Raw genomic sequence first — 18,522 nt, 5'->3', positions numbered from 1 at the left:
AAATAAGCCAGTCCAAAAGGGACAAATATCACATGTTCTCCCTGATCGATAGCAAGTAAACGAGCACCTAAAATGATACCCATTGAAGTGAAATGGACACTATGAGACAATGACATGAGCAGCCCTTGTCTAGACTGTTGAGGAACAACCTACTATTTTGTTCCTTTAGTATTTTTGTCGTCGTTGTTGCTCGGTTTGCTCTACACAAGACCACTGGTTGAACTCTGCAATCAATGCACAACCATTCTTAAGCGTTTAAAAATTAACAGAAAACTGATCTCTGTGAAACATAGGAGTGGGAATAAGAGAGGGAGGAGATATATAGGATGGCACATACTCAGACCTACCTCCAATGGTGGAACTAGAAATGTGCCGGGGGATTTCAACTCAACCTTACCAAGGAGGCAGGTACCAATGCCAGCACACTTGGTAAAGTGACAAGTACAAATACACAACTGATCAAAAAGATGGGGTAAGCGTCGAAGAGATTACACAAATAAGAACTGTAAGCAAATAATGACAAATAGAATCAAAAGGGAGACAATGATCCTGCAGGGGAAGCAGGACACACAGCAGACTCATAGAATGGCAAATGCCCAAAACAGCACTCCTGCCTCAGAATCAACCCTTGTGACATTCGGATCTGACTAAAAGGTCCATGAGAGTCTCACAGGCATGGAAAGCCATGACACAGTGGCAAAAAACAATCTAAATGAAAGATCCTGGTGAACAAGACCCCAGCAGAAGAATCAGGCCATCAAGAAGAGAGGCGCCTTTTTCTGAAGGGAGGAAGGAACCTCCACTGTGATTTGGCCTTGACTAAACAAATTCAGAGTTGGTGAACTCAAGGGGCTTCCATAGCCTAGACAGCTCATAGCAAGAGTCTCGGGTGATTGCTGACATCATAAATAAGAGTGCCAACTGTTAAATCAACAACGGGAGTCACTGGGTTCATGCTCCCCACGTAGGATCTCTGTCCTTAATGAGTTTAACTATGAAACTCAAAAACAACACTGCTAGTTGAACAATACCCTATACCTGGTTCGGTTGTGTGAGTGCAGCCTGTTGAAATCCCTGCTTAGTATATACTAAGTTGATCTTCAGTATATGAAGGTAATTGAAAATGAAACTCGATGAAGGTGGGATGGGAGAGGGAGTGGGAGAAGGGAGGGTCACGGGAGGGAGGGAGGTGGGGGGGGGGAGCCACAACAATACAAAAGTTGCATTTTATATTCTACTTAAAGCTATTGGTTGAACTCTGTAATTAATACACAATTACTCTTAGATGTTTAATTAATGCTAAAACTAGTACTCAAATAGTATTTTACACTTTATGTTTCTGTGTGGGAGCAAAATGTGGAAATCTTTACTTAATATACACTAAATTGATCTTCTGTATATAAAGATAATTGAAAATTAATCTTGATGTGAAGGGGAAGGGGAAGAGGGAGTGGGAGAGGGGAGTGTTGTGGGTGGGAAGGAAGTTACGGGGGGGAGGAAGCTATTGTAATCCATAAGTTGTACTTTGGAAATTTATGCTCATTAAATAAAAAAAAGATTAACAGCAATAGCATAGATAGATATTCCATGGAAATCCTAAAAGGGAAACTATTGGCACTGATGGGCCAAACTGGAAGTGAATCCAAGGCTCAGGAGCTCAGTAGCAAGAATTCTTGACTTCTGTCTAGTGCTTAGCTATCAATATGAATCGGCTATGTTATCTCCCTGGTTTGCTTCACAACCAGTTCACTTAGTCATTCGTGATATGCTTTATCTCTTTTTCTATCTGTTTACTAATAGAGCTTTCCATAACATGGACTTGCTTCATGGCTGTGATACTACTTCACTGACTTCTCTTCACACATTATTTTTGCTTCAATGTCTACTAACTAATATTTGAATCTTAAGTTTTTAATTCTAGTTCTAAAAGGATCTTTTTTTTTTTAAGGTTTATTTGTTTATTTGAAAGGAAGAGTTAGAGAGGGAGAGACAGATGGCTGCAATAGCTGGGGCTAGGCCAAACTGAAGCCAGGAGCCTGGAGCTTCTTCTGGGTCTCCCATGGGATGTCAGGGGCCCAAGTACCCAGACCATCCTCTGCCTCCTTCCCAGGAGCATTAGCAGGGGAACTGGATTGGAAGTGGAGCAGCCCAGACATGAGCTGCCACTCATGAGATTGCCAGTGTTGCAGGCAGAGACTTAACCTGTTGTGCTACAGCCTGATCATCTTTGTATATCAGGCTTTTTGCTTGTTTCTGGCTATAAGGATATGGTTACCAGCAATGATGCAATCAGAAATGACTAAAAGGAGTTTGTATAGTTCAACACATGGCTTCTTTACTGTTATTTTGTAAGGGATATTTTAATGGAACAGTTTATCATAGGGTAATAGTAAAGCAAGTCTTGACTGATCTGTCTTGAGTTGATGTTATTAAAAATTTGTTCAATCAAGTTTTTAATGAATCTACAGCAATTTAAAGTTCTGGATTCCTAATTTACATTGTTCATCATTAAATGTCCTTGACGTGTAATTCTTATAAATTGTCTGTTCTTATCTGTTGAGGAAATGACCATGTATGTATCTGAGTCATGGTACATTTAGGTTCATAATGGAGACTAGTAACAAGTATTAGAATGGCGGAAAGATTCTTTGGATAGATATAGAAATTGGAATATCTAAATGTTTTCTTAAAATAGCAGTGTATTTAAAATTGTGTTTTAAATGGTCAAAATGATAAGTCATATTTCAAGTTGTAATTGTAAGAAATCCATATAGGAAATAGTATATGAAACTAGTTTGATTTGGATTATATATACCAAGAAATAATTTTTAGTTTTGATTATGTTAAAATAATTAGTGGTATCTGATAGGATTTTATAAAGCTATGATCAGTACCAAATCAGAAGAATTTTAGGTTTTGTTGCATTTAAAGCATTATTTTTATAAAAGGCAAGGTGGAGAAATGCTTTGCAAATCAGAAAAAGGTTATGCAGTGGTATTAGTGTGATTAGTATATCCTGAAGGATTGTCCCACTTTGATAATTCCTTTTTAGATTAATAATTCAACTACCTTATTTTCAACTTTCATTTATATTTTTAATTTTATCATGTATACTTGTAAACTGTCTGAGGAAAAACATAGGAAGTATACAAATTAAATTGATATATTTAAAGACTGATATTTTCATCTGGAATGATTGTTTACATATGTTGTTATTGAGGCATTGAAACCCAGGAAAAAATGCACATAATAAAACCATTTTAAGCAGTCTGTAACTATTCATGTAATTAATTCTTTCCACTTCAAAAAGTATGTTTCTTCTTTATGTAAAATGCTATTTAAACAATTTTTGGCCAAGGGAAAATGAATTGTTTATAATAGCAAAATATGTACTGATCACAAGTCTGTTAAAATTCATCAGTTTACTTGGTTATACAGATGCTCCTGAACTTACGATGGGGTTATGTCCAGATAAACCTGTCCTAAGTTAAAAATATTCTAAGTTGAAAATGCATGTAGTACATCTAATTTCTTGAACATGAAACCTTAATAGAATAGAGCATTGATTGTTTAACTTTGTAATCACATGATTGCCTGGTGAAGAAAATAGAGTGTCTTATGTTACCAGCCCAGGAAAAAAATCAAAATTCAAAATTTAAGATTTCTGTGGAATATCACTTTCATACCATTGTAAATTTGGGACTTTATAGAGTGTGTATTCATTTCATTGCAGTTACCAGCTCTATTTATCAGTGTATTATTTTAAAATTAGAATAATAATAACAGTATAAACATTCCTGTTTTCATTTTGAGTCTATTGTAAATCTTTTGTCCTTTCTTTTTTTTTTTTTTACTTTTTGAACAAATCAGAGACCAGAAATGAGTGGAATGCTACCTAAAAAAGCCAAAAGTCTATTTTAACTTTTGTTTGATACCATTTAAATGAAGAAAGAGAAAAAAATCCCAAAATTTCAGCTGATAACTATCCCGTTCAGACACTGGTAAAGATGTCACTCAATCTAAGTCGACCTTCCTCATCAGAGGTAAGAAAATATTTTTATACTAAGTTCAGAAAAAGTAATTGCTTTTTTAAAAGTTTTGACGAAGCCAAAATGTAAATTATAATAAATATTAGGAATTGACTTTACCATGATCCCAATTTTTTGTGTCCCATGATCTGATTATACTTCTTGTGTCTCTAGCTTACTTCCTCTACTGCTCATACTGTATTTGAATATCCAGTGTATTGATCCTATCACTTTTTTTAACCCTCCCCCAACTGGTGATATCCTGCATACACCAGTCACTCCTTTGCATGTATTTTTGACGCCTTTGACCCTCTCTTGTGTCATTACTCCCTTTGGAAAAACAATAACCCTATTTAGTCCATTTTCCCACCTATTCTATGTATACTCTTGAGCAGTTGAACATGGCTAGAGAAAATATACTAGCCTAAGTCCTGTTCTCACTTTAAACTCATGACCATGAATCTCAAGTAGGCAATTATACTGTCTGCCACTCACTGATTCACTCTTCTAGAAAAGCATCTCATACCTTCTCAAACCCCCAGTATCTTCTTCCCATTTTCTCTTAAACCAACCATAGACAAGCTTTCGCTTTTCACAAATCTGCTCTTTGTAAATTCATCTCTTCATCATAAGATGGTCAGTTCTTATCATAAACATACTTACTCTATCCTTGCACACCTGTTGACACCATTAATCACTCCCTTCCTTTAAATAATTTCTTCAGTTGGCTTCTAGCATGCACATTATCTTGGTTTTCATCATACCTCCCTGGATATTCATTTTGTCTTCTACCTGATATCTCAATATAGAGTATTTTTTTATTTTTAAGATTTATTTATTTATTTGGAAAATCAGAATTACAGACAGGGAGAGAGAGAGGCAGAGACCTTCTATCTACTGGCTAACTCCCCAAATGGCCACAATGGCCAGAGCTGGGCCAGACCCAAGCCAGGATCCAGGAGCTTTTTCTAGGTCTCCCATATGGGTACATAATGGCCTGCTGCTTTCTCCAGGCCATTAGCAGGGAGCTGGATCAGAGTGGAGCAGCCGGTACACAAGCCAGCGCCTATATGGGATGCTGGCATTGCAAACAGCAGCTTTACCCACATGGCCGCAACACTGGCCCCAAGAGTATTCTTTATTTTCTTTTCTGTATGCCTCGTTCCTTGATGTTCTCATCTAGCCTAATAGATTTAAATACAATTGTTATGCTATAGGTTTCCAAGTTTATATCCCCAGCCCAGTCTTCTACATGTACAAATGAGAATACTTCAAGAAGTTTTTGGAAAAATGGAATTTAAAGATATGTTTATTTTGATGCAAAGGTTCTTGGGGATCCATGCATAATTTTTTCACAATATATGTTTTCCATAAATTTTGAAATACTCCTTCAACTAACTCCTTGATATCTCCAATTGGATCATTAATAGACATCTCAACATATCAGAAACTGGATCTTTTTCCCCTCCTAGAAACCTGACTACCCATTGTGGGGAGCAGCTCGGACTGGACTAAGTTACTGGAATTAAGACTTATTCTATGCATCTGCTCTCCTCTGTGGGGAGCAGCTCGGACTAGACTAAGTTACTGGAATTAAGACTTATTCTATGCATCTGCTCTCCCACAATATGGCGCTGGGAGAGAAGTAAACAGCTTCCGCACAGCTGCCTCCAGTTCAACCAATAAACTGTAGGACCTACTCCTGATTGGAGAGCAGCGTACTCGGCGTGTGGGCAGCCGAGTTGGGATTGGCGGAGGAGGACTATAAAGGAGGAGAGAGACGGCATGCACCGGGAACATCTATGGGGAACATCTAAGGGAACCCGTGCAGCCCCCGAGAGAACCGGCCGGCGGTGTGCCGCTCCCCTGCGGAAGTGGGGAATGCGGCCAGGGGGAACTGCCCTTCCACGGAGGTGGAAGGGATAGTAGCCAACCCGGGAAGAACCAGCAGCAAACCCGGGGAGGGCCGAGCAGACGAAAGAACAGCGCAGGGTCCTGTGTTGCTCCTCCACGAAGAGGGGGAGCGACATAATGGTGCTGTGACTCGGATAGGAAACCTAGGACGGATAGCAAACTTAGGAGGGAAGAAACGGGAAGAAACGGGAAGAACTGGGAAAATACCGGAGAGAGAGACTAGCAAACAGCCTAGGGAAAAGCCGGACGAAAAGGGTGCCGGAAGAAGCTATTGAAAGCCTAGGCATAGACTCAGATACGGACTACGGGGGGAAGCTGGGAGAAATCTCTAAGGTCGAAAGCGAAAGTAAAAGCTAGAACAAACAGACTCGGACGCGGACTGTGGGGAGAGGCCAGGAGAAATGAGGGAGGAATATTGTTGGAGGAAAGCTTGGGGAAACATACCGGGTAGAGAAAAGTGTTAGGGAAATTGAAGCCACGGGGGGCAGGCCGAGGCGGATACGAAAGCCACTTTGGGATTCTCAAGTTAGCCCGGGAATAGGGGGCGAAAAGTTGAAACCAGAAGCTGAAACGTGAGCCAGGTTGGGATCCGTCTGATTAGCCCGGGGAGCAAAGGACGGGAAGCCAAACCGTGGGGCGGAGACGTACGCTGGGTTGAATTCGCCAGGCTAGCCCGGGGAACTTAGATTGAATGCTAGTGGCGGACACGTAAGCTACGCTGTGTTACTCGCGGAAGCCGCCGCGTGCAGAGAGAGCACGGGGCGTGAATAGATAGGGAACGGGGCTGGCGTAGGCCGTGGTTCAGACGCGAAAGGGTTAAGCGTGGAGACCGCGGAGCGCGCGAAGCCGAGCCGCGCAAAGCCGGGAAGCTGCGCAGATGAGAGAGGCGCGCGGGCTGAAGCGGCGCAGAGCCGGGAACCCGCCGGCGGGGCGAGGTGCCGGAAAGCCGCAGGGATAAGAGAAACAGAAGTTTAGAAGTAAAGTGAGAAAAATAGGAATGCTGGAAGATAGAAGTAAAATGGGAGAAATAGGAATGCCCGGAGATAGAGAAATAGAGAAATAAAAAGGCCTCCCTACAACACTGCAATGTGAGAGCTTGGATTCGGTCTGCCTAATCAAGTGAGGCGATGAGCACCTGCGGGCAGCTAGCAGCTTATGCGCCGCAGGTCACCGAAGACAGGCACGAATTAACATCAGTAAGGCTTCCCCACAATACAACAATATTAAGCTTGGATTCGGTCTGCCTGATTTAAGGCGGTAAGCGCCAGCAAGCAGCTCGACCAGAGTATGAGCTGCAGGTCACCGAAGATAGGCACGAACCAACACTAATAAGTCTCCCCCACAATAAGGCAATGAGAAGGCTTGGATTCGGTTTGCCTGATAGAGCTTGTAAGCCCCTGCAGGCAGAGCAAAGCATGCGCTGCAGGGCACCGAACACAGGCACGCATCAGCGCCTAAAAACCTCCTCACAACATGGCGAAGAGAGGACCCGGATTCGGTTTGCCTGATGGATAGGACTTGTAAGAGCCTGTGGCAACTCTAGCAAGTAGAGCAGAGTGTGTGCTGCGGGACACCGAAGACAGGCGCGTATCAACGCCAAAAAAATAAAAAGAAAGGGGGATCTGTGGGGAGCAGCTCGGACTGGACTAAGTTACTGGAATTAAGACTTATTCTATGCATCTGCTCTCCTCTGTGGGGAGCAGCTCGGACTAGACTAAGTTACTGGAATTAAGACTTATTCTATGCATCTGCTCTCCCACAATATGGCGCTGGGAGAGAAGTAAACAGCTTCCGCACAGCTGCCTCCAGTTCAACCAATAAACTGTAGGACCTACTCCTGATTGGAGAGCAGCGTACTCGGCGTGTGGGCAGCCGAGTTGGGATTGGCGGAGGAGGACTATAAAGGAGGAGAGAGACGGCATGCACCGGGAACATCTATGGGGAACATCTAAGGGAACCCGTGCAGCCCCCGAGAGAACCGGCCGGCGGTGTGCCGCTCCCCTGCGGAAGTGGGGAATGCGGCCAGGGGGAACTGCCCTTCCACGGAGGTGGAAGGGATAGTAGCCAACCCGGGAAGAACCAGCAGCAAACCCGGGGAGGGCCGAGCAGACGAAAGAACAGCGCAGGGTCCTGTGTTGCTCCTCCACGAAGAGGGGGAGCGACACCCATGGCTTTCCCCACTTGAGGTGGTGACATGTCTGCCCTTTCAGTATCTGAAGCCAAATGCCTTGAAGTCATTACTTGATTATTCTTGCACACTTGTCTCTATTCTCTCAAATTCCACTTCCAGTGGCTTCATCATATATATAAAATCTGGCTACTTATCACTTCAACTGCTAGCACATTGTTCTGAGCCACCATCATCTTACACTTTAATTACTCCCAATAGCTTCAGGACAGTTTTCCTTTTCCGGCTAGCATCCCCTTAATCCAGGTATTTATGGGCATTTGAAAGTAAAGCATGTATGTTCTAATATAATATAATATAATATAATATAATATAATATAATATAATATACAGGGCACCACTCATTTATAAAATATTTTTTAACCTGTATCATATGGAGGCTGTATAATTAACTCATTACAGGAGATAGAGGGGGTTGTAAAACAACTTAAATGATACATTATGCAGGGTAGAGAACACATTTTTTTCTTCTAAGGGCTATTTGGATATTTTAACATCACTCACAGGACACACAAAATTATCAGCTTAAAAATTAGTCTGCTATAAGTGTATTGAATTTTGAGTACTGACTGTGGTTGCCTTCGCAGGGCCAAACCAAATGCTTTCTCAGGCCTTATATAGCCCTTGGGTTGGATGTTTCCTGACTCTTGCTAGAGATAATAAATTCAGAATATAGAACATTCCATAAGACAACTGGCCCAATATCTTTAAAAATCGATGCCATAAAGATGTAAAAAACAGGGTTAGAGGGCCTGGCATTGTGGCTTAGTCCCCTTCAATGCCAGCATCCCATGAAGGTAACAGTTCTAGTCTTGGATGCTCCACTTCCAATACAGCTCTCTGTTTTTGTTTTTGTTTTCATTGCCTGGAAAAGCAGTGGAAGATGGCTCAAGTCCTTGGGCCCCTGCACCCATGTAGGAGACCCAAAAGAGCTCCAGGCTCTTGTCTCCGGATCAAACCAGCTCTGATCCAGCTTGCGGCCATTTGGGGAGTAAACTAGCAGATGGAAGACCTCTCACTCTCTCTCTTTCTCTGCCTTTGCCTCTGTAACTTTGCTTTTCAAATAAATAAATAAAACTTAAAAAAAACAGATTAGGAAACTCTTCAAGATTAAGATTTTATTTTTTTAACTTTTATTTAATAAATATAAATTTCCAAAGTACAGCTTATGGATTACAATGGCTTCCCCCCCCCCATAACTTCCCTCCTACCTGCAACCCTCCCATCTCCCGCTTCCTCTCCCATTCCATTTGCATCAGGATTCATTTTCAATTCTCTTTATATACAGAAGATCAATTTAGTATATATTAAGTAAAGATTTCAACAGTTTGCACCCACATAGAAACACAGAGTGTAAAATACTGTTTGAGTACTAGTTATAGCATTAATTCACAAACACATTAAGGACAGAGATCCTACATGAGGAATAAGTGCACAGTGACTCCTGTTGTTGACTTAACAAATTGACACTCTTGTTTATGGCATCAGTAATCACCCTAGGCTCTTGTCATGAGTTGCCAAGGCTATGGAAGCCCCGTGAGTTCACCGACTCTGATCTTATTTAGACAAGGTCACAGTCAAAGTGGAAGTTCTCTCATCCCTTCAGAGAAAGGTACCTCCTTCTTTGATGGCCCATTCTTTCCACTGGGATCTCACCAAATGCAGTGTATGGTCCTTAATTGAATTATGTATTGGGAAAGCATTTTGAAGACAATTGGGAAAACCTGAACATGGATTTATTTATTTATTTGAAAAGGCAAAGTTACAGAAAGGGAGAGACAGAGAGAGAAAGAGATCTTCCATCTGCTAGTTCACTCCCCGGATAGCAACAACAGCCAGGGCTGGCCCAGGCCAAAGCCAGGATCTTCATTTGGGTCTCCTACATGTTGGCAGGAACCCAAGCACTTGGGCCATCTTTCTCTGCTTTTTAAGCCATTAGCAGGGAGCTGGATTAGAAGTGGAGCACCTGGGGGGTACCACAGGATGCCAGTGCCACAGATGGAGACTTTACCTGCTATACCACGATGCTGACCTTGAATTAATTTTTTTGCTTTATTTAACAGGTAGAGTTATAGACAGTGAGAGACAGAGAGAAAGGTCTTCCTTCCATTGGTTCACTCCCAAATGGCACTGTGCCAATCTGAAGCCAGGAGCCAGGTGCTTCCTCCCGGTCTCCCATGTGGGTACAGGGGCCTAAGCACTTGGACCATCCTCCACTGCATTCCCAGGCCACAGCAGAGAGCTGGAGTGGAAGAGGAGCAGCTGAGACTAGAACCCTGCGCCCATATGGGATGCCGGCGCCACAAGGCAGAGGATTAACCAAGTGAGCCACGGTGCCAGCCCTAAATTTTTTAACATAAAAATTAGATTGTGATTATCTCATGGGAATCCTTACTTTTAGAAGATGGATGCTAAAATATTTAGGAGTATATTATCACGTTGGCTAATTTACTTAGAAGTAAGAGAGAGAGAGAAAATATGGTAAAATGTTAACTTAAAATAATTGATATTTGACATCCATAGGATTTTTCTTTTTTATTTGTATTTATGTTTAAAAGTTTTCGTATTAAACAAGTGATAATGTAAAAGGAAGTCGGATCTTGTCTTGCTTCTATTAAAACCCTGCCTTGCCTATCCATGTTGTAAGGCTTTAGAATGGCCAAGAGGCCCTATGTAATTTGTTCCCCCTCCACTTCCTTATTTTTCTTTATTTATTTATCTCTTACTACTTTTCCCCCAGTCTCTCTGCTTCAGTCTTACTAGCATGTTCTCAATTTAAGGACTGTGCTTTAGCTTTTACTGGGACTCTTTCCCTCTGGATCTTCACTTGGCTGATTCCTACTCTCCCGTAAGTCTTTACTAAGATCTCACCTCTCCCATGATACCTACCTTAACTATTCTATTTAAAACTAAAACTGTTTCAATCCCTCTATTTCCAGTCTACTCTACCATTATTCTATTTTCCTACTTATTAAGGCTTTCTAATGTGCTATATAAGCTATTGTTTTATATTTGTTGCTTATATTTTCTATATCTCTCGCAAGCACAGAACAAGTCTCAGGCATAAGAGATACTTGCCGTTGCTGCTAAATTTAAGGGATCACCAAAAAGTTCAATAATCAAGATGACTATTGTAATGAAATATTTTTTAAAATTAAAATTAATGCAAAGAATTTATTATGAACAGATATTAATAATTAAAATAAAGACAGGATCAAACAGTGTTCTGGTTAGCCATTTTAAAGCTTAAGGCAAAAGGAAAAAAGCACAAAAATATATATGTATATTTTTTAATTTTTTTAAAGATTTATTTATTTATTTGAAAGGCAGAGTTACAGAGATAGAGAAGGAGAGACAGAGAGGTCTTCCAATCACTGGTTCACTCCCTAAATGTCCACAATGTCCGGAGCTGGGCCGATCCAAAGCCAGGAGCCAGGAGCATCATCCTATACTCTCCCATGTGGGTGCAGGGGCCCAAACAGTTGGGCCATCTTCTACTGCTTTCTCAGACTCATTGGCAGGGAGCTGGATGGGAAGTAAAGCGTGGAGCAGTAGAGACTCAAACTGGTACCCGTATGGGACGCCAGTATCACAGGCAGCAAATTTACCTGCTATGCCACAACACCAGCCTCTTAATGTATTTTTTAAGTGGTTTATGATCTTAATGAAAATGTTATTGTGTTATTGCCAGTAAATCCAGGAAACTAAGAGTATAATAAATATTAGAGTTTTGTATAAATACAGTATTTAATCTTAAATAATATTGTGAGCTTTACTACAATGAACTATTAAAATGCATTTTTATTTTTTTTAATATAATGGCTTTATCTCCTTTTTCATTACATATCTTTTTATGGTACTATTCATTCTATTATCATATTTGTATGTATAATATACCTGTATATAAAACCCAGTGAAGGTAACAATTTTTTTTAAACTTTTATTTAATGAATATAAATTTCCAAAGTACGGCTTATGGATTACAATGGCTTCCCCCCCATAACGTCCCTCCCACCCACCACCCTCCCCTTTCCCACTCCCTCTCCCCTTCCATTCACATCAAGATTCATTTTCGATTCTCTTTATATACAGAAGATCAGTTTAGCATACATTAAGTAAAGATTTCAACAGTTTGCTCCCACACAGAAACATAAAGTGAAAAATACTGTTTGAGTACTAGTTATAACATTAAATCTCAATGTACAGCACACTAAGGACAAAGATCCTACATGAGGAGTAAGTGCACAGTGAATCCTGTTGTTGACTTAACAAATTGACACTCTTGTTTATGGCCTCAGTATCACCCTAGGCTCTTGTCATGAGCTGCCAAGGCTATGGAAGCCCCGTGAGTTCACTGACTCTGATCTTATTTAGACAAGGCCATGGTCAAAGTGGAAGTTCTCTCCTCCCTTCAGAGAAAGGTACCTCCTTCTTTGATGGCCCATTCTTTCCACTGGGATCTCACTCGCAGAGATCTTTCATTTAGGTTTTTTTTCCCTTCCAGAGTGTCTTGGCTTTCCATGCCTGAAATACTCTCATGGGCTTTTCAGCCGGATCCGCATGCCTTAAGGGCTGATAAAATGCACTTTTAGAAACATGTATGAATGTTTAGTTCAAGAAATATTTCATGCTGTAAAATATTCATACATTTCAATAAAGATAAGATCATATTTATTTCAAACTTCTTGTGATTTTGCATAATCTTTTTTTTTTATTTTTTTTTATTTTTATTTTTTATCTTTTATTTAATGAATATAAATTTCCAAAGTACGACTCATGGGTTACAATGGCTTCCCCCCCCATACCGTCCCTCCCACCAACAACCCTCCCCTTTCCCACTCCCTCTCCCCTTCCATTCACATCAAGATTCATTTTCGATTATCTTAATATACAGAAGATCAGCTTAGTATACCTTAAGTAAGTATTTCAACAGTTTGCTCCCACACAGAAACATGAAGTGAAAAATAATAGATGATTTTTTTTAAATGATGATGAAATCAGATCAGACCTATTGTCATGTTTAATCCCAGTGAGAGTCAAGTTGGGAATTGAAAATTTCTTTCTTTTTTTTTTTTTTTTTTTTTTTTTTTTTTACAGAAGATCAGTTTAGTGTACATTAAGTAAAGATTTCAGTCGTTTGCACCCCCATAGAAACACAAAGTGAAATATACTGTTTGAGTACTCGTTATAGCATTAAGCCTCAGTGTACAGCACGTTAAGGACCGAGATCCTACATGAGGAGTAAGTGCACAGTGACTCCTGTTGTTGACTTTACCAATTGACACTCCTGTTTATGGCATCAGTAATCTCCCTATGCACCAGTTATGAGTTTCCAAGGCTATGGAAGCCCCTTGAGTTCTCCGACTCTTATCTTGTTTAGACACGGTCATAGTCAAAGTGGAGGTTCTCTCCTCCCTTCAGAGAAAGGCACCTCCCTCTTTGAAGACCTGTTCTTTCCACTGGGATCTCACTCACAGAGATCTTTTTGCCAGAGTGTCTTGGCTTTCCATGCCTGAAATACTCTCATGGGCTTTTCAGCCGGATCCGCATGCCTTAAGGGCTGATAAAATGCACTTTTAGAAACATGTATGAATGTTTAGTTCAAGAAATATTTCATGCTGTAAAATATTCATACATTTCAATAAAGATAAGATCATATTTATTTCAAACTTCTTGTGATTTTGCATAATCTTAATAGCATAGCTAGGGAATATGCATCTAAATGCTCTGGAGTACAAAATGACCATATGATCAATGTCATTATCTTGTCTGTACAAACATTTTAAATTGTTGATTAGTAATTCATTCTCAAAAGTATAGGAATAATTTACTTTTACAAAAACAATTTGAATAAAGCCTTCTGTTCAAGAACCATATTTATCTCTTATATAGATTATTGGTATTAATAATAGTTCATATTCAAAAGATATAGAAGAATTCTAATTAAGTTCAGAATAAAACATTGACAGAAAAGTTGATACAGACATATCCTATGTAAGAACAAACATTTCTTTCCCCATTACTGGTCAGAAATAGGGGTTCCTGGGATTCTGGGGAGCAAATATGTTCCCCCAAACCACAGTATTAACCCTTTTGCAGGTGCTGAGAGCTAGCAGTCATCACAGCCCTAGTAGGGAGACATATGCAAAGGGTAAGGATCACACAAGTCACCCCAACGCAACTGAGCAGATGGGGAAGGGGTAGGGGTATCTATTTCTTTTTCTTTTTTCTTGATGGATGCACATATTCCATGTATATTTCCATTGTGATTTTTAAACTTAAAATTCTGTAGTACCTCAATTGATTTTTTAATGCTTTAAATTTTAACTGATGTTCTTCTCAATTTATTCAGCTGGTGGAACTTCATGTTTTTTATGTCCCTGAAGGATCATGGAACTATAAGTTAAATACCATTTCAATACAAGTTGTTAACAAATTCATTTCAGCTGGATTTATAAGGCAAGTATTTTTAGTCATGTAACTGTGTGAAAAGTACTCTTTCATTGTCAGAAAAAATGCTTTCTGTAAATTAAAAAAATTACAAGTTAAAAAAATATCTTGTTCATAGAATAGATTATTTCCAAAACTTAATGCTTTCAATAAATAATGCTATGAACATTTAAGTTAAAAAAAGTTCTTTAAGTACAGATGTCACTTGGCCATAAGACTGACACATAGAAAACAGTATAAAAACTGTGGATTACTATGGTTATGCACATAGAGAATTAGGAGAGAAATTATCTGAAATTAAAATCCTGTTGAAGAGCTGTGAATAATAAAGCATCATACCCACAATGCCTTTTTCTTTTAATTGTTTGGAAATATAAGCAACATATATATACATTTATGTGTGTACTATGTAGTTTATATGGATGTATGTGTGTATTTTCATATTCACAGGAAGCACACACAACATTACATGATTTGACTGTCAGTTGTTACCTTTTTTTTTTTTCATAGAATAGTCTTTTTTTTTAAAGATATATTTATGGGGCCGGCACTGTGGCAGATAGAGCTGCCGCCTGCAGCATTGACATCCCATATGGGAATGAAGATCTCTCTCTGCCTCTCTCTGTATAACTCTGACTTTCTTTTTTTTCTTTTTTCTTTTTTTTTTTTCCTTTTTTTTTTTTTTTTTTTTTGACAGGCAGAGTGGACAGTGAGAGAGAGAGACAGAGAGAAAGGTCTTCCTTTGCCATTGGTTCACCCTCCAATGGCCGCCATGGCTGGCGCACTGCGGCCGGCGCACCGCGCTGATCCGATGGCAGGAGCCAGGTACTTATCCTGGTCTCCCATGGAGTGCAGGGCCCAAGCACTTGGGCCATCCTCCACTGCACTCCCTGGCCATAGCAGAGAGCTGGCCTGGAAGAGGGGCAACTGGGACAGAATCCGGTGCCCCGACAGGGACTAGAACCCAGTGTGCTGGCTCCACAAGGCGGAGGATTAGCCTACTGAGCCGCAGCACTGGCCTTGACTTTCAAATAAATATTTTAAAAGAGAGAGGCAGAGAGAGAGAGAGAGAGGGGTCTTCCATCCGCTGGTTCACTCCCCAGTTGGCTACAACAGCCGGAGCTGCGCTGATCCGAAGCCAGGATCCTGGAGCTTCCTCCAGGTCTCTTACATGGATGCAGGGCCAACTTGGACTTGGGCCAACTCCCACTGCTTTCCCAGGCCACAGCAGAGAGCTGGATTGGAAGTGGAGCAGCTGGGTCTAGAACTGGCGCCCGTATGGCATGCCGGTGGCACAGGCGGAGGCTTAGCCCACTACGCCACAGCACCGGCCCCAGTTGTTACTTTTCTTGAGTGTCCCTGTCTTCCTAATCTTCCACATTGCTTTCTTGGACAACAACCTTCTTTTTGTTCTGGACCACTTCAGACATGGCCCTAACTCAGGACCCTTGTACTTGCTGTTCCTATTATCTAGAAAGCATTCTATGCCCTTATGGTATGGTCTATTATCTCTTCCATGTCTTTACTCAGATATTATGTTTTTGTGTAGATATTTTCCAATCACTGTATTTCAGGAGTGGGTGTAAGCTGCCGCTGGAATGCCCACATGCCATTTCTGTGTCTGTGATGGAGTCCCACCTCTACTTCTAACCCAGCTTCTTGCTAATGTGTAACATAGGAGACTGCAGATGATGGCTTAAGTACTTGAGTCCCTGCCACCCACCTGGGAGACCTAGATGAAATTCCTGGTTTCTGGCTTTAGCCTGGCCTGGCCCTGGCTGTTTCTGGCATTCAAGGTGTGAACCCAGGGATGGAAGATCTCTCTAACTCACTCTATTGCTCTGCTTTTCAAATAAAAATAAATAACAGCTATTGTCCCTTTCTCTCTTCTGTTTTATTTTTCTGTATGGTACTTAGCATTGTCTTATGAATTATATTTTTTGCTATTAATTTTCTGTCCAACTACTAGATTATAAGTTTTTGAGGGCAGAGACTTTTGTCTGTTTGTTGATTGCCCCATGTCCATTCCTTGAAACAATGTCTGGGGACCGGCAGTGTGGCATAGTGCAAAAGGCTGCTGGCATCCCATATGGACACCCATTGGTGTCCTGGCTGCTCCATTTCTGATCCAGCTCCCTGCTAATGGCCTGAGAAAAGCAGCAGAAGATGGCTCAAGTGTTTGTGCCCCTGCCACCCACATGGGAGACCCAGATGAATCTCCTGTCTCCTGGCCTCAGCCAGGCCCAGGCCTGGCCATTGTGGACATCAAGATTGTATGTGTGTGTGTGTGTGTGTGTGTGTGTGTGTGTGTCTGTAACCCTGATGTTCAAATAACTAAGTTTTTTTACAAAGAAAAATATCTGATATATAGTAGATATTCAATAAATATTTATTAGTTAAATAAATTAATTCTCTAATATTCCATGCCTTGAAACAATAGCACATATTAAGTTTTCAATCAGTTCTCTAACATTCCCATTAGGTCCCTAGAAAAATAAGAACATAGAACAATAGCATTAGTGATAATGTTAAATTTTAGACCTTGAGGAATGAAATATCCCTTATGAACAAACAAGCAGAAGCTGACAAAATTTGATCATGGGAGACAATTTTTTCATGGTTAAAGCAACTTTATTGATGGCAGTTAGTACAAATCAATAAATATTGATCTCTGAAGAAGAGCTCAGTTATCAGATTATTGGTCCATAGAGAGCTGAATGAAATTGAACCAAGTGATTACCAGGATGACTGAAGTAAATCCTTCTTGGGAAATGAAGACATAGCCAGCTGATGAATGGCATTTGATGTTCACAACTGTCAGAACCATGGGAACTCTGTACAGGAGGCCATTGGCTTTCCTACCCTTCAGATGAATTGGAATTCCATTACTCTCCTGAAACAGCGTTTTGTTTCTCTGGAACTTTAATTTCAAAATATGTGTCTGAAGCATACATGTAGTCTGGACAGTGCTCTGGACAGTCTATAAAGAGCCAGAAAATACTGCAGCATCTTGACTCAGGTACTGCCCACTAACCACAGTTGAACACCAGGAGTCATTATGGAAATTTTTAAGTAGTAGCTACTCCTGTCAAACATTCAAAACAAATATAAATATATGTTGTCGCTCCCCCTCTTCGTGGAGGAGCAACACAGGACCCTGCGCTGTTCTTTCGTCTGCTCGGCCCTCCCCGGGTTTGCTGCTGGTTCTTCCCGGGTTGGCTACTATCCCTTCCACCTCCGTGGAAGGGCAGTTCCCCCTGGCCGCATTCCCCACTTCCGCAGGGGAGCGGCACACCGCCGGCCGGTTCTCTCGGGGGCTGCACGGGTTCCCTTAGATGTTCCCCATAGATGTTTCTGGTGCATGCCGTCTCTCTCCTCCTTTATAGTCCTCCTCCGCCAATCCCAACTCGGCTGAGTACGCTGCTCTCCAATCAGGAGCAAGTCCTACAGTTAATTGGTTGAACTGGAGGCAGCTGTGCGGAAGCTGTTTACTTCTCTCCCAGCGCCATATTGTGGGAGAGCAGATGCATAGAATAAGTCCTAATTCGAGTAACTTAGTCTAGTCCGGATTGCTCCCCACAGATCCCCCTTTCTTTTTATTTTTTAGCGTTGATACGCGCCTGTCTTCGGTGTCCCGCGGCACACACTCTGCTCTACTTGCTAGAGTTGCCACAGGCTCTTACAAGTCCTATCAATCAGGAAAACCGAATCCGGGTCCTCTCTTCGCCATTGTGAGGAGGTTTTTAGGCGCTGATGCATGCCTGTGTTCGGTGCCCTGCAGCGCATGCTCTGCTCTGCCCGCAGGGGCTTACAAAACCTATCAGGCAAACCGAATCCAAGCCTTCTCATTGCCTTATTGTGGGGGAGACTTATTAGTGTTGGTTCGTGCCTATCTTCGGTGACCTGCAGCTCATACTCTGGTCGAGCTGCTTGCTGGCGCTT

General features: G+C 41.2%; 1 protein-coding gene across 1 annotated transcript in view; it reads left to right on the top strand.

The window, feature by feature from the left end:
• SPATA1 (spermatogenesis associated 1) overlaps window positions 1-18,522 on the top strand; it is a 78,760-nt gene that overhangs the window by 14,585 nt on the left and 45,653 nt on the right. Inside the window, 2 exon segments of the mRNA XM_008264965.5 lie at window positions 3,871-4,043; window positions 14,483-14,589. Coding sequence (XP_008263187.3) covers window positions 4,008-4,043; window positions 14,483-14,589 — 143 coding nt within the window. The 5' untranslated portion in view covers window positions 3,871-4,007.

Source organism: Oryctolagus cuniculus, chromosome 7 (assembly GCF_051225735.1).
Source record: "Oryctolagus cuniculus isolate XC-2025 breed Fujian yellow rabbit chromosome 7, ASM5122573v1, whole genome shotgun sequence".
Classification (NCBI taxonomy): domain Eukaryota; kingdom Metazoa; phylum Chordata; class Mammalia; order Lagomorpha; family Leporidae; genus Oryctolagus; species Oryctolagus cuniculus.
The sequence above is the reverse complement of the archived record's forward strand: the minus strand, read 5'-3'. Positions and strand labels throughout refer to the sequence as shown.